Source organism: Mytilus californianus, unplaced genomic scaffold (genome assembly GCF_021869535.1).
Source record: "Mytilus californianus isolate M0D057914Y unplaced genomic scaffold, xbMytCali1.0.p SCAF_6, whole genome shotgun sequence".
NCBI classification, from domain to species: domain Eukaryota; kingdom Metazoa; phylum Mollusca; class Bivalvia; order Mytilida; family Mytilidae; genus Mytilus; species Mytilus californianus.
Window position 1 is genome coordinate 8,053,769 of NW_026262712.1, and position 14,973 is coordinate 8,068,741.

General features: G+C 32.0%; 1 protein-coding gene across 2 annotated transcripts in view; it reads right to left on the reverse strand.

Moving 5' to 3' along the window:
• LOC127706906 (low-density lipoprotein receptor-related protein 6-like) overlaps window positions 1-14,973 on the reverse strand; it is a 172,408-nt gene that overhangs the window by 10,364 nt on the left and 147,071 nt on the right. Inside the window, exons 3-4 of one of the 2 annotated variants that reach the window (XM_052211637.1) lie at window positions 10,230-10,442; window positions 2,190-2,241 (exon numbers count right to left, since the gene is read on the reverse strand). In XM_052211637.1, coding sequence (XP_052067597.1) covers window positions 2,238-2,241; window positions 10,230-10,442 — 217 coding nt within the window. In that variant the 3' untranslated portion in view covers window positions 2,190-2,237. Of the gene's footprint in view, window positions 1-2,189; window positions 2,242-10,229; window positions 10,443-14,973 lie in introns of those variants that run through there. The other variant, XM_052211636.1, reaches the window with a different exon arrangement.

Below are 14,973 nucleotides of genomic sequence, written 5' to 3' on the forward strand. Positions count from 1 at the left end.
ATATCAACCCTCTCTCTATACCTCTGAGTATGTTCTTGCATCAATGTTAATTTGTCCAACATGCCAAAAAAAATCGTTTTGACAGTGTGAATAAATGATATTCTAAATTAATGAGTTGGCTTTTCTGGTAAATCAAAAACTGCACATTTTGATGAATGTATTTGATAAAAGTTAAATCAGGTATAAGAAAAAAAAACTTTTGAAATGAGGTCATGGTCAGTTGATAACTGTTGAATAAACATATAAGTTTCCACAATTCTATGAAATACCAGGCCAACTCCAAAAACAATTATCAACCACCGTATGAAAAATTGAATAACAAAATGCAATCTAACGCAAATCATTGCAAAGGAGCACATGCATGATAGTTAAAAAGTTAAGGTTTGTAACTGTCACTAATGCGAGTGTAATTCAGAGAAGGAACTTATTCTAACTGGATGCATTAATTAATATCTTTGATTATTATTCATCTGAAATTCTATAATATAATGTTTGACCTCCTGATATATAGATAATCTTTGTTCCTTTACATGTTTTATTCATACTATAATAGAAAAAAAAACCAAAGGATATTGAGTATCCATCCTGGACATAAAATCAGTACATGTACAGCAAAATACACATAGTAAGCATTGACACAGCGCTTTTTATGCTGTTCTGCATCTCAATGTCACAATGAGGCCTTCAACATGGATCAAAAATACTCTCAACTCATTGCAAGTTTGAGACAGCCCCTTGCACCAGCTTGAGATGAATTATTTGCAATAAATTTAGATTGACTTTGTAAGATATAACACAACGTAATCGGGTCCCGTCAAAAAAGAACATGCTAGAAAGTAGTACTGTTTAAAAACTAAATAGTTACAACGCATAAATGTATATCTAAAACTCTCTAGCATATATTCTAGTAAGTATTGCCCATCAAATCAATCTGCAATGTTACAAGCTTTGTTAAATTTCAACTAATCAGATTGTTTCATTTCTCTTGCGGCCATAATGAATAATATATCCGCCACAAGACACACAATACACAGAATGTAACAACTGATTGGTGGTAGATATTGAACTGAACGCGGTTACACACATTATGTTTACATAATGGCAACGAAAGAAAAGCGTACAGCATACATACATGCACGGATCATCCTGTGACACTGTTGTTTGCTATTTAGTTGGAAAGTTTTTTTTTATCACAAAGCATGTATAGATATATAATAAAGGTCACACAATACTAGATGTAACCCAAGTCGAAAAAGTTTGAAAGTCTTTATGCACAAGGGCTAAGGAGAAACAGGTGACATCTTGGTCAATCATGATTGGTCAAGCATGATTGGTCAAAAGAGTCAATACAAGTCATGTTTAATAAAAGCAATTATTTGATGGAAGATAATTATACGAAATAGGATAATCATTTTTATTTATGGGCATAGAATTCGGAGTTCACGACCAAATATATTTTCAAGTGAGGGTTTAAGTCTAATCCATTAAACAAAGCATAGTTGTAACAAAATATGTTAATATAAGGTCGTCTGAGTTTTTGCACCTATGTGCGTGATCCTGTCGATGTAACGCAATATTTTTTCATGAGTATAAGGCCTAATGAATATTTGCATAAAAATTTGTTTTAAACAATTGCGAGTGTACCGTATATCAATCCGTTTTGTTGATAAAGGTGTCTTTGTGATAAGACTTCATAGATATACAAAATATGTGCTTGTATCTATGGCGTACATAACAAATGATCAATAGAATAAGATTGGCATTTGATGAATTTATTCAATATCTTAATTGTGAAAAAAGTAAAATAACAAAATTACCAAACTCCGAGGAAAATTTTAAACGGAAAGTCCCTAAGCAAAAGACAAAATCAAAAGCTCAAACAAATAAAACGAATGGATAACAATTTTCATATTCCTGACTTAGTACAGGCATTTTCTTATGTAGAAAACTGCGATACTCAGCGAATTATATCATAAACAAAGAATAACATTAAGTGGTAATTCTGTTTTGATTATTGCCATAATAATTATTTTTCAAACAGCTTTCCTGCAAACTATTGAGTCCTTGTAGAAGACTAGCCAACTATCAAAGAAACCCGTTTGTATGTGAAATCAAGGAAGATAAGGTTTTGTCTCTGATTTTCTGACCAATTACATAATTATGTGTCTGTCTATACGACAGAAGCCCGAAATCCAGTGCTGGTCGTTGTTTGATGTCTGCCATAATTGTTTTAAATGTTATCTAAATATTAAATAGATACGATATAAATAATCACAAGTTTTTGTCTAACTCAAATTCTAATATGATTGTTTACCTATGTTAATCAACGAAGTAATGCTATTTTATGATACTATGTTAATTTTATTTGTTGCGATAAGCGACGTATTTTATGATCATTAATTAGAGGTGTTCCGATTTGCTACGTATCAGGTACGGTTGGTACGTTACTTAACCGTAAGTGTTGTTTTGGCTGGATCATTTAATGCAGCAGATTATTCTATTCATTATGATGGCATTACTGAAATAGAAAAACATATAAGCAAAAACTACCGTACCTGTTTCTTTGATAACGATTTAACCGTAGCTAAAACACTGTGTTAGTTATTCTACATGATATTATTTAGTTAGTCTACATGTGCATCAACCAATAAGACCTTATATGAACTGAAATAACACGGCGTTTTGGTTCTAAAGCAAAGATTTGCGGTTCTGTTTGTTTCTTGGTATTGTTTTTGTTTTGTTTACATATAGAAAACGTAATAATTTATCTCGAGTATAAACTGATGTTGGTTATATACGTAAATATGACAAAATTGTGTTGATTTCTCATTAGTTCTAGCATGATTTTAAAATTAGTTATTAATATCTAGAAATGCATTTTAAAAAGAAAACATAAGAAAATTACGAAAGCCGAGAAGGATAATTCATAATTCAAAATTCAAAACTCTAAATTTAAAATTCAAAATTCAAATTTCAATACTCCAAAAAATCCTACTTCAATCTATCATGTTTCACCGCGCTTACGAAAGCCAACAAAGATATCACTTTACTGTACCACTGAAAAATATGGTATAACGTTTGTTAAGAACACGAACCCATTAACATAGGCAAAGGATCGATAAAACTTTCATAGGATAAATCTAACTTCATTCGAAACTCTTGATAAAACAGCGTCCTTGCAAGCATGTACCCTCTATCAAGAAAAATAGGAAATGAAACATAAGCCCTATACTATCGTATCGTATCGTAACGTATATATATTCAATGTACAGGAACAGCTGGAATGTCGCTTCACTGAAATAGAACGTTCACAATGGAAACATTGAAATCATCGCTTTTTTGGAATGTTTTAATTGTCAACCGACTCTTGTCAATTTCTGAACAATCCTGTACCTGTGGTATCGTTATATCAGGTTCGTTGACATAGATTTACATAAGCTAAGTCGAAGAACCCTTGTACCAAATTTTAAGGGGTCTTGTTGCAAGGCCCAAGTTATGTCCTAACCCTATATATCCTTATTTCCAGTGATATTCCAAAATTTTCGCCCTCGATCGACCACCTATTACAGGACACATCTTTTGTATAGATTGTTATTTTTATCTCGTCATGAATATGCATGAAATATTTGCCACTGGAAGTTAGGCAAATAACTACCTCTTCATAACCCGGTTTTCTACAGGAAAAATATAGTTATTATTATGAGTTTTTATATACAACAGACAGATTGTGTGTATCCTTTAGAAAATTGTGATAATTGTGTGTTGTTATATCGAAAACGAGTCAAGTTTTTGACGATTTTCATTTATGTTGTTTATGAATTACGGTCTGTGATTAAACGAAAGATGACACTTATTTTTCATTACATTATGTAATTTAATTTAAAGGGGCATTAACTGTCAAATGCATGTTCATCGATTTGACTCGAATTCTCATATTTGATTTTTAACATAATAAAACGTAGATCAAAATTTAAAAAAGTCTGAAATAAACAATTTGCAAGGCATAGGCACGATAGTATGTATCACCGTTTTGTGTGTATTATTGTCTAGACGCCATCTAATAAAGTCATATAAAACCTCAAATTTGAAAAAAAAAGTTGAATATGTTTCATATACTTGAATGGCTAAGTGTTAATCTAAGAGAAGTGAATGTAAACTTCTTTTTAACGAACATCCTTTATATGAAGTAAATCGTCATAAATGTACCGATATTTTATTATTGCACTCCCAGACACTAATTCGCCGATGATTTCCCGTATGCAGTGAAAGTTTAAACTTCGACCAACGCGCTTGGCAAGGCCGAGGGGGAAAACCGTAATGAAAGAATGTAAACACATGCTTTTGAAGGTAAATAGAAATAACAGATTCTTAAAGAACAAATTTAATACAACAATTTTTATAAAAATTGTTAATGAATAGTTTAAATAATAAATGGGAACACATCGGAAATATAAAAACGAATGTCATGGCTCTTTCAATTCACTTCATGCTTTCCACGTGCACTGTTTTTATTGTTTATCAATGTCATGATCCGGTTAACTTCGGCAACAAACATGAAAATAATAAGCTTGCAATCAACAACCACTGAATGAAAAATTATTTGTCAATAATTATAGATGTTTGATAAATATAAAAAAAAACGTGTATGCGAGAATTATTTCATTTTATATGGATGCATTATTTGAATTATTTAGACAACCTCAAATTTGTAGAAACTCGTCTCATATGACTTCACTTTCGAGTTGACATCCGAAGACAGCCGTCGGTCATATAAAGACTATAAACATAAATATATTTATAAAAAGACAGCGAACTCGTGCAATTGGATTTTTCTAGATCTGTTTAATTCCATATTATAGGTTAACAATATATTGTAATCGTCGTTTTTACCTATATAAGAAGTTTTGTTGATCGAATTAGTGAATCAAATGATTTACCTTTGTATCACTTTTAATGTTGACATTCTTTTCCTGTTAATAACTGAACACGCATAATTCATGCGTTACCAATTCTAGCTAATTGGTTACATTGAAGGTCACATGAATACAGATTTTTGACTTGTGAGTGAATAGCCCATCATCGATGTTTCTAAGCATATTTTGGCTGCTAAAAGCGAATTATTATTTCACTATTTCACTTCCATTAATGATTGAACAAAAAAAAATATTTCTTTTTTTTACATATCTCGTAGCTAGTGCCCTTTTAAACATTCATAAAGATAATTGTCTTGAAAATATATATAAATATGTAAATACAAAATCTAATGAAGTCTATGGGTTGTCCTGAATCGGTGAATATTATACAAAAGTCCAAAGTAAGCTCACAATTCATTTATAACAATTTCACAAAACTGTCACAAGTACAAAGTTTAAAAAAACAATGCAAACAATAAACACTGTAAATATACACGTTCTACACTTGAACTCGACAAGCCAGGACGATCGGTCGGTGACCTCAATTGATTTGAGAATGCAGATCAGTAGCTAATAAATAATAAGTCACCAATAAAGGGGCGAGTGATGTGCATCGATATGATATACTAACATTGTTATCATAAATTTATGATATACAAGAACAATGCACAAAAAGCAGCAAAAATTTATTTTGTATTTCTACCGTCTGGACACTCGCATGACCGACATACAGTCAACAAACACATAGGGGGCGTAGAAAAGGGCTACCACACATTTAATTAAATTGAACATGTATACACATACATGTAATTTTGAACATACAAAAGTTGAAAATCGTTCTCCTGTTTTTTTTTTAAATAGTCACCCATTACTAAGGATGCAAATCTTATCGTTAACATGTCAAAGATTAAAGTCGTTATAATCTGTTTCACGCTTAAAACTGATAAAATGAAAACGTTGTCAAATGTTAAAAATTACCAGAACACCTTATGATATATTAGTATGACAAACGTATTTGGGAATGCTGGAAAATTAATAATGTTTTCAAACTGTAAACATAATAAAATTTTAAGAAAATATTATTCACTTCTTTGAGGTACTTTCTCATAGTTCCGGAATTCTACAAGATCTCAAATAACAGGCGCTTAAAGGATTGGGCTCTTCTTTCACATTTCATTTTTGAAAATTAATTCAAAATTGGAATACAGGGGCATCGGTCATACACTTTTCTTGTTTTTAAATCAAACGAAAAAGCACGAATACGTTAAAAAGTGGAGAAATAAGTTAAAGTACTGAACAAATTAGAAACTTTACTTAAATTAAATTGAAAATAAAACAAAATTAAAAAAGTAGCATTCCCCAAGCGAATGCAACTCCAATATGATGGGCTTGGTTCTTTGTACCCTATTTTCTATGATTTGTTTTTTCTATTAGTTAGACAGGGACAAAAAACGGGGAAACTATGTCCACCTCCAATGTTAAGCTAAAATGTACAAATTTAAACTAATTCCTGAATATGAAAGAGGACAATGACTAACTTTTAGACTATTACACTACTCTGTTTGTCACATTCAGAAGTTGCACCTACCTTTCCACACACCCACACTTTCCAGTCTACTTCATTCTTATAAATGGACTATTCCTATACGGAGATATACAAATACGTGACGCTGAAATAATTTTAGCTGCGGCAGAGGGGGCATTATTGTTTAACCATTGTCCGACTGTACGTCTGTGTTCGTTCTCTTACTTTAGTTTACTTCAACCAAATGGTATGAAATATACACAATGCTTTTCACTACCAAACTCAGATAAAGATTGGATTTGCATGGCGTAACTTTAACCGTTCTTGCGTTATGTCCCTTTGTAAATTGATGTTTTTCTAAATTTGATTTTGTTTTGGCCCCTAGTTACTAAACAGCTTCGCCAATAACTCCAAAATAAAGCCCAACCTTCCTATTGTAGTATGGAACCTTGAGCTAAAATGTCATAGAGATTTAAATTCTTATACTCAAGTTATTGTCTACGAACCAATTTATTGTCTATAAACGAGTGAAATGCTTGTTTTTTGGATCATGTTAGGACCATAATTAAAACGGATACGATAATATTCCACAAAATCAATCATAACCTTCCTATTGTGGTATGGGACCTTGTGCTAAAATTTCATAAGGATCTATACACTTATACTCAAGTCATTGTCTGCGAATCTAAATGTCGTCGTTCGCCAACGCTGACATCGCCATAACATTATTCGAACGCCAAAAAACATTGCGGTCGTATAAAAAGCCCCGATGTCAATATATGAAAAAACTGGATTGCTTCAAATGCCATTAGTGCCGCTGAACCAATATGTACATATGATACATATGCGGTTAATTGGGATGTTCCAGGGAGGTATTTTGCCAATAGAAACATAAATTAAAGCTAGTTCTGCAGGATTTTTTTTCGCAAATGACTATTTTAACCCAGTTTTACACAAAACTTCTACAGCCTGTTATACTTATCATTTGCTCTTTTAGGATGAAAATGATAACTTTTTATGGAAATTTTGTTTTTTATTTCAAATCTTTTTTTATTGTTACTATTTACCAGAACGTTTTCTTGTGAATTTATAACTAATAAGTTTTCTTGCTTAAATTGAACCAACATTGCAAAGATCAAGTTTTAAGTGTTTACAGGGGAGGTAATATTTCAACACTAGATTTCCCACTGACAGTATTGTAATACAAAGAAAAATATCTAGAAGCCCTTGGTAAAAATTAATATCTGGGAACATTGCAAAACAATTCGCCCTTTACACAGGCAATTTCAAGTTCACTGAAAACAGAATTAAATCGGTAAATAATTATTTTAAAAGAATAGTTGCAGTCTTATAAAACAATCAAATATAGTTTGTAAAAATTATGTAAGCACGTCATCTACAATGTAAAAAAAGTCATTTCTGACACAATGCGAAATGCTTGATTTCTAACAGCATAGGATTCACAATTTCCTCCCTGTGTGAATAAAAAAAAACATCGCTACAATCTCCATCGATTAGTCACCACAGTGGAGGCATGACATGATTTGCCTGCCTATACTCTAATTTGATAACTGACAATAAGTCTCATTCACTACACCGAAAAGCGGACGCAATATATGTTTATGCTGTATAAATGAAGATGGTACAACCTTTGCCACGAAAAGGTTCACCTACAATCTAAATCAATGCAAACATTTTGACATACGGAATTTGGAATTGGTATCAGATATAGGATTCATTAAATTTAAAAACATTCTGTTTGAAAGTAATATATGTTAAAAGCCCGGTTTATTTATCAGCGGATGCGGATCCAAGCAGGGAACACCTGGCGTCCCTACACCCCCCACCTCCCCCCCTAAAAAAAGAGCCTATTCTGCGTCTAAATATAGTCCTCTAAATCCTACTTCTAAGGAGTGACACTCGATATCCAACGCTAACCCGAGTATAAGTGATTACAAGAAATGTTTCACTTGTCTGATATGATGTCGGCACATATTCTTTCAAAAGTTTATTGTTTGTATGTGCATATTTATATTATTAATCTACGGTATATATCAGATCAAGTCATACGATTAAAATGCTATTTGTTCTGTTTAATTTCAACTGCAATAAAACAGGATTATCTTTCTTGATTTGCGAGTTCTGAATTTTGAATTTTGAATTCTGAATTCCGAATGATCCTTCTCGGCTTTCGTAGAAAATAGATATTAACTCCTCTGTTGCCCATAAAAAAAATACCGCAAACGTCTAGAATATTTACCTAAAAATAACTAAAATAATTGTAACATAGTTATAGTAAATTGCACTAACACTCGTGTCCGTGAAACAGTTAATTAGCATCCGTGCTAATTTGACTCTTTCTTCGTACTTTTATTGTTGGAAAACTGTCTCATACATGTTTAAGACGATTTTTGACAGCATGCAGAAACATTCCAAAATGGAAAGACGATAAATATATACACTTTTTTTTTTGCGGTATAATTACCTATAGAAACTTGCACAGTTTAAGTGAACACATCAATTATTTTCTTCAAAGGTTAAACGACTGCTCCCAGTTCGTACTACGGTTGGTAATTTAGAAATTCGGGTACCTTGTATACGTTCGAAATTACCTGTTAGAACTATTATTATTAAAAGTTTCTTGCAAATTTGCTATTAAGACATGCTTTTATTACAGTTTGTGTTAGCCTTCGAAAATAATTATCGTTGATAAGTGTACTTTACTAGAAGCAAATTTATTTTGATGTATCACAACGCAACCACGCACGGGTCGTTTTATCCATTGCTTCAATTAGGAACATAATTTTGATCTGTACATGTTAACATCTTGCAACAATTATTTGACCCATCTGTGAGGGTCTTGTCAAACTGTTTACCCCTATTAAACATAGCATAGTTCCACAGTGACAGTTACATTGTTGTCTTAATTAAGTATGTTAAAACTTTTGGAATCGATTGTCACTGGTGAGTCTTTTGTAGACAAAATGCTCATCTGGCATACAAATATACTCATCATAGATATCAGGACTAACATTTCTAGATGAGACGCGCGTTAAATCTAAATCCTAGTATATTTGATGATTTTCTTTATAATAAGCGCTTTGCTGCTTCAAGCTCCAAGTGACGTGGTCTTATCCTTGATCTTTATTTAAAATTTACCTACTCTTTTATCATAAACACTTCCACATATTGTTGTTCCAAATCCTTCTTAGCAATACCCTTATGACAAAACTTTTTAAATTTAACAGATAGTGGCTTCAAAAACATAGGGTAAAGGGTGTTGGCAATACCATGAGACTTTTGTTGTGAACATATATACCCTCAATACTATATTTGTCAATATTGAACTTATCGTATAATATATTAATATCCATATGCTCTCTATGTCTTTTTTTCGTTTTGTAACAATCATAAACGTGTGTCATCTTTTGATCATTGAAACTCGAAAAAGATACAAACTTTTTTTAAATGCTGACAGTCTTTAATTTTACTCGAGCTACGCTAGTACTACCTGTTAAGTTCGAATGATTCCTGTTCAGTAGCAGCCATCAAAAATACAATATTGTCCATTCATCTTCAATGACATATCGCGGAGGCAATGTGTTTTCTCTTCAAATGGTTCGATGTCATAGCATGAAATAAAATGGTTTAACCATTCACACATACAGTTAGGAATACATTATGATATTGCTTTTTTGAGTAAGACCTGACTAAAAAACAGTTGTATAGTTTGGTTAACACAATTTAGTAATTCTTGCTTATTTCCTAAAAAAATAACACTTAATTAATACCTGTTTTTTACATCAACTCGTATCACAATGGGATGATATAGAGTTGAAAGAACAGTCCTATTGCTTCCATTTAGACTACATCTTGAGAGTCTGTGTGTATTATAATCAACCCAGTAGAGATGATCATTGGTTGAATCAACAGCTATTCCTATTGGATATGATAATGACTGGATAACTGTCTGTAATGTTATGTTCTTCGAGGAATATGGAAATCTGTATGAATAATAAAAAGTCATTGGCATTAAATAGATTCATTAACTTTACTGATCTAATAGAAAAACAAAGGATATGTATTTTACACTTAAAACTCTCCAATGTCTGATTCATATTACACACACACAATGTTTAATCCATTACATCATGATCATAGTGGAATAGTGTAAATAATTTTCAATGACAAATCGATGGGGTTTATTTCAAAGAGATAACTTAAGATTGTGCCACTAATTTGAACGATTGTTCAGAAATATTTATTTTAAGATATCAATTAACGCTGTACATGATAACGAAAACATTACCAGTACTAGTAAAACATATAAGTATTCCATTGTTTTCCTTTTTTCAAAATCCACTAATGTTATCTTTCATTTCAAACTTATTTGAAACTATTAATGTAAGTTGTCATATGTCATATGAAACTTGATGATGTTTTAAGAAAAAAATTTGTTTGGCCAAGTTACATTTGTACTAAGATTAACAGAAGATTATCAAAATTATCGAAAAGAAAAAAAAATACTTAAAAGGGTAATAACTCATTAAGGGGTAAATTAAACATTTTGGTCATATTACCTTGGACATTTCCTGAGGAAATATGTACACAATGGCACTCTCTCTTCTCTTTTTATATTATCGCACTTCAAAACATCATGAATACACATGGCAAGATAAGAGTACATAAATCTTATTAATTTCTCTCTATGTATTATTTATCTTCAAGATAATAACCAAAAACAGCAGCATGTCCATAAATTATCAATTCAGTGGCAACAACCCTACAGCCTACTTAAATAACAGCTAGGCAACAAGTAACAACACTGTGTAGGCGCCTCATTAGGAACAATTAAATATGATGAATAAGAACATGTGGTATTAGTGCCAATGAGACAAGTCTCCATTCAGGTCACAATGTATTTAAAAGTCAGTAATTAATGTCAAATACCGGCCTTCTAAACAAAGCCTTGGCTTTGGATCCATTCAGCTTTTCTTTATAAGACACTTTGAAAATTTCATGTATTTCCAATAGGTTCTTATGGTACACTAAGGCCCCTTCTTGAGGCCATCTAGGATAACAAATCGTATAAAAGGTAACAACACTAATTGGTTCACACCTCAGAAGGAACTTTCATGTCATATTTGATTTCATTCCATTTAGTTGATCATATAAGAACATTTTTAAATGTTTTTCCTATAATTAGGTCTCCCTTTGGTGGCCATCTTGGATGACAAATCAGTTACAAAATCGAAAACCTGGATATTACCGGGTAAGCACCTCAGAGGGAACATTAAAGCTATGTTTGGTTTCATTCCATTCAATGGTTCTCTAGATGAAGACATTGGTTACATATTTCCCATAGTGTTCTATTCTAAAATAAGGTCATCCTGGCAAAGAATGCACAAAGGTTTTTTTCAGTTCAGCCACAATAGAAAATAATACATAAAAATCTGCTTGAATCTTAAGTCAAGCCAATTTTTATGATAAAGAAACGATAATTATTAACTTAGGAATATGTTGGAAAAAAACATAAGTGTCACTGATATTCTTTTTGACCTTATTAGCTGTCAACACTAGTTATGTTTTCTATTTTCCCCTTAAATGTGTATTTTGTACAGAGGCGAAAATTTACTCGCTTTCGTTGTGGTCCATGGTGTAAGTCAAGGACTGGAAATTTTGTTCTGATCCTTCAATACTATTTGTCTAAATTCGGGTGTCTTCCTTCGGCTGTATGTATAGATGACCGGCAATAAACAATTGATAGTGTATTGTATAGCTCAGACATTTTGCATATGGACAGCTATACAACAGTATTACAATTATAGAGTATAGCAGAGTATACATATATTTATTTGCAAACAGCCAGTGATAGTAGTTTTATTGCAAAGGTTAATTTTCAATTATAAGAATAAATAAGAGTTGTAAGAAATGAAAATATAAACTGTATAAAAAAAAACAGTAAAACTAATATATAGATGAAGGAGAATGTACAAGAAAATTATAAAATCTGTTTCTTTAGGCCACACCAATTTATTTCCTCGTTCCACGGACCCTCAGGCCCCCCTCCCCGCACATGTTTGTTTTTCTAAACAGCGAACTTTTAAACTGTTTCTAGCATTTACACAGATTTTTTACCAAAGGCAAGGACAGTTTGATGCCGATTATCGTTGTCAGAATAAAGAACGCATAAGGAGAAGTGTTGCCTTCAACTGAAATATCGTTTGCCGGCAGAACAAAACTATTTTTACCCTCTGCATGTTTATGCAACTGTCCTGAGTCTGGAGCCTGTTGTTCAGTAGTTGTCGTTTGTTGGTTTGCTCCGTTTGTATAAGATTAGATCGTTGGTTTTCCTGTTTGAATTGTTTTACACTAGTCATGTTGGGTCCTGTATAGCTTGCTATTCAATCTGGGCCAAAAGCCACGTGTTGACGGCCGTACTTTGACCTGTAGTCTGTAACTGTTAACTTCAAATACATTATGACTTAAATGGATAAATGTCTCATTGGCACTCATATCACATCGTATTTATATACAAAATACCAAAAAGACAAAGAACAAAAAACAAAAATGAGAACACCAAAACGACGGAGATACAGATAACCAACATGTATCACAAAAACACTAAAAAGTACAACAAAATCAATGGAGATCATTTAAAGCAGTTTAAATATTTATTCAATTATTAAGTTCAAGATTTTATGTCCTCAGAAACTAACAGAAATACAAGAAGTCATAAATATGTTGCAATTCAAAAGGGGCTTTACATGTCTAGGTGAAAAGGAAAATAACACTTCAGCAGTTGAAAATTAAAAAAATGTCAAATCAAGTTTCATACGATCTTGTTTTGATCAATCTTGTCAGAACCTAGGATTTTATGTTTACAAAAAGAAAATATTATTCGCTCGCCTCTACTTTTCGAGTCTCGCCTTAAATATTTGCAAATTATTTTTTTTTATTAAAATTTTCAAATCGCTCGCTCGCCCCAATTTTTGGGAGTGAAAACAACCATAGAACAAGAAATTAAATTTGTGTGGCATTAATATATATATATGTATAATTTTCTTGTACATTCTCCTTCATCTATATATTAGTTTTACTGTTTTTTTTTATACAGTTTATATATATATATATATAAACAAGTCTAAATTGAAAACAACGTTCAAACCTATGATTGCGATGGATAAAAACCGCAATTTTTATACGTGTGCATGCAAAAACAAATTTCTTGTTAGAGGGGTCTAAATACAGCACAAACAACATTTTCCAAAAGACCAAAAAAGTGAAAAAGTATATTTTAACAAAACGCATTTGACTAACAGGTCGAACAACAAATGTTCTTAAACCCTGCTGACTGCCATTGGCGATTGCCAAATAAACGGATCACAAGGTGTAATAAATGGATCTTAATTAAAAATTTAATACCAAACAGAAAACAATAAACTTGCGGCAAAGATGGTATACCTCAAACAAAGGTGCAAAGATTTTTGTGCACCATATCCGGATTTCGACAATTAATGTCTCTTCAGTGATGTTAGGAATCGAAACAGTATTTGGAAGGCCATGTAATTTACCTCAATTTAGGATAGACTCTCGAATTTTGAGGAGTCAAATTAGGATGAACGGATCATATAAACCCGAAGGCAAATATAATACAAGCCCAAACGAAAAAATATAAACAAGTCTAAATTGAAAACAACGTTCACACCTATGATTGCGTTGGATAAAAACCGCAATTTTTATACGTGTGCATGCAAAAACAAATTTCTTGTTAGAGGGGTCTACATGCAGCACAAACAACATTTTCCAAAAGACCAAAAAAGTGAAAAAGTATATTTTAACAAAACGCATTTGACTAACAGGTCGAACAACAAATGTTCTTAAACCCTGCTGACTGCCATTGGCGATTGCCAAATAAACGGATCACAAGATGTAATAAATGGATCTTAATTAAACATTTAATACCAAACAGAAAACAATAAACTTGCGGCAAAGATGGTATACAAAGATCGGTCAGTGCTGTTTATTGAGAATGTATTTCCACGCAGTTGTTGTAACATCTTAACTGTCGTCATTTTGGAATTTTAGAGTTGTGCCAGTTCATATCGCAAATCACTAAATTTTATTTTAGGTATATCTTTGAGTCTTTGTGTCGTGTTTGGGAAATTTCAAAATTGTACTAGCGTCTCTATATATGATGTTCGGGTAAAACTGTTTAACTGTCAAGATTGCTATAGTTTTATAATCAGAATAGATTGGTATGATTCATTTTACATCGTGATCATACTGATGTAGGATATCTGTTATCCGAAATATTTAACATTTGTTCATTGTATTATTATGTTTTGGTGATGTTGTACCCTTTTAGACTGGTTATATATTATATTTTGTAGTGTACTGTATCATAATTATATGATCCATCGCCCCGTAAGATTTATCGTTGGCTATTATTTAGTCATTTATATATATTTAAAAATTAAATACACAAAAAGAGTTTTAAAAGCAGCATTGTCTACCGCTTTCATCCATCTTTGG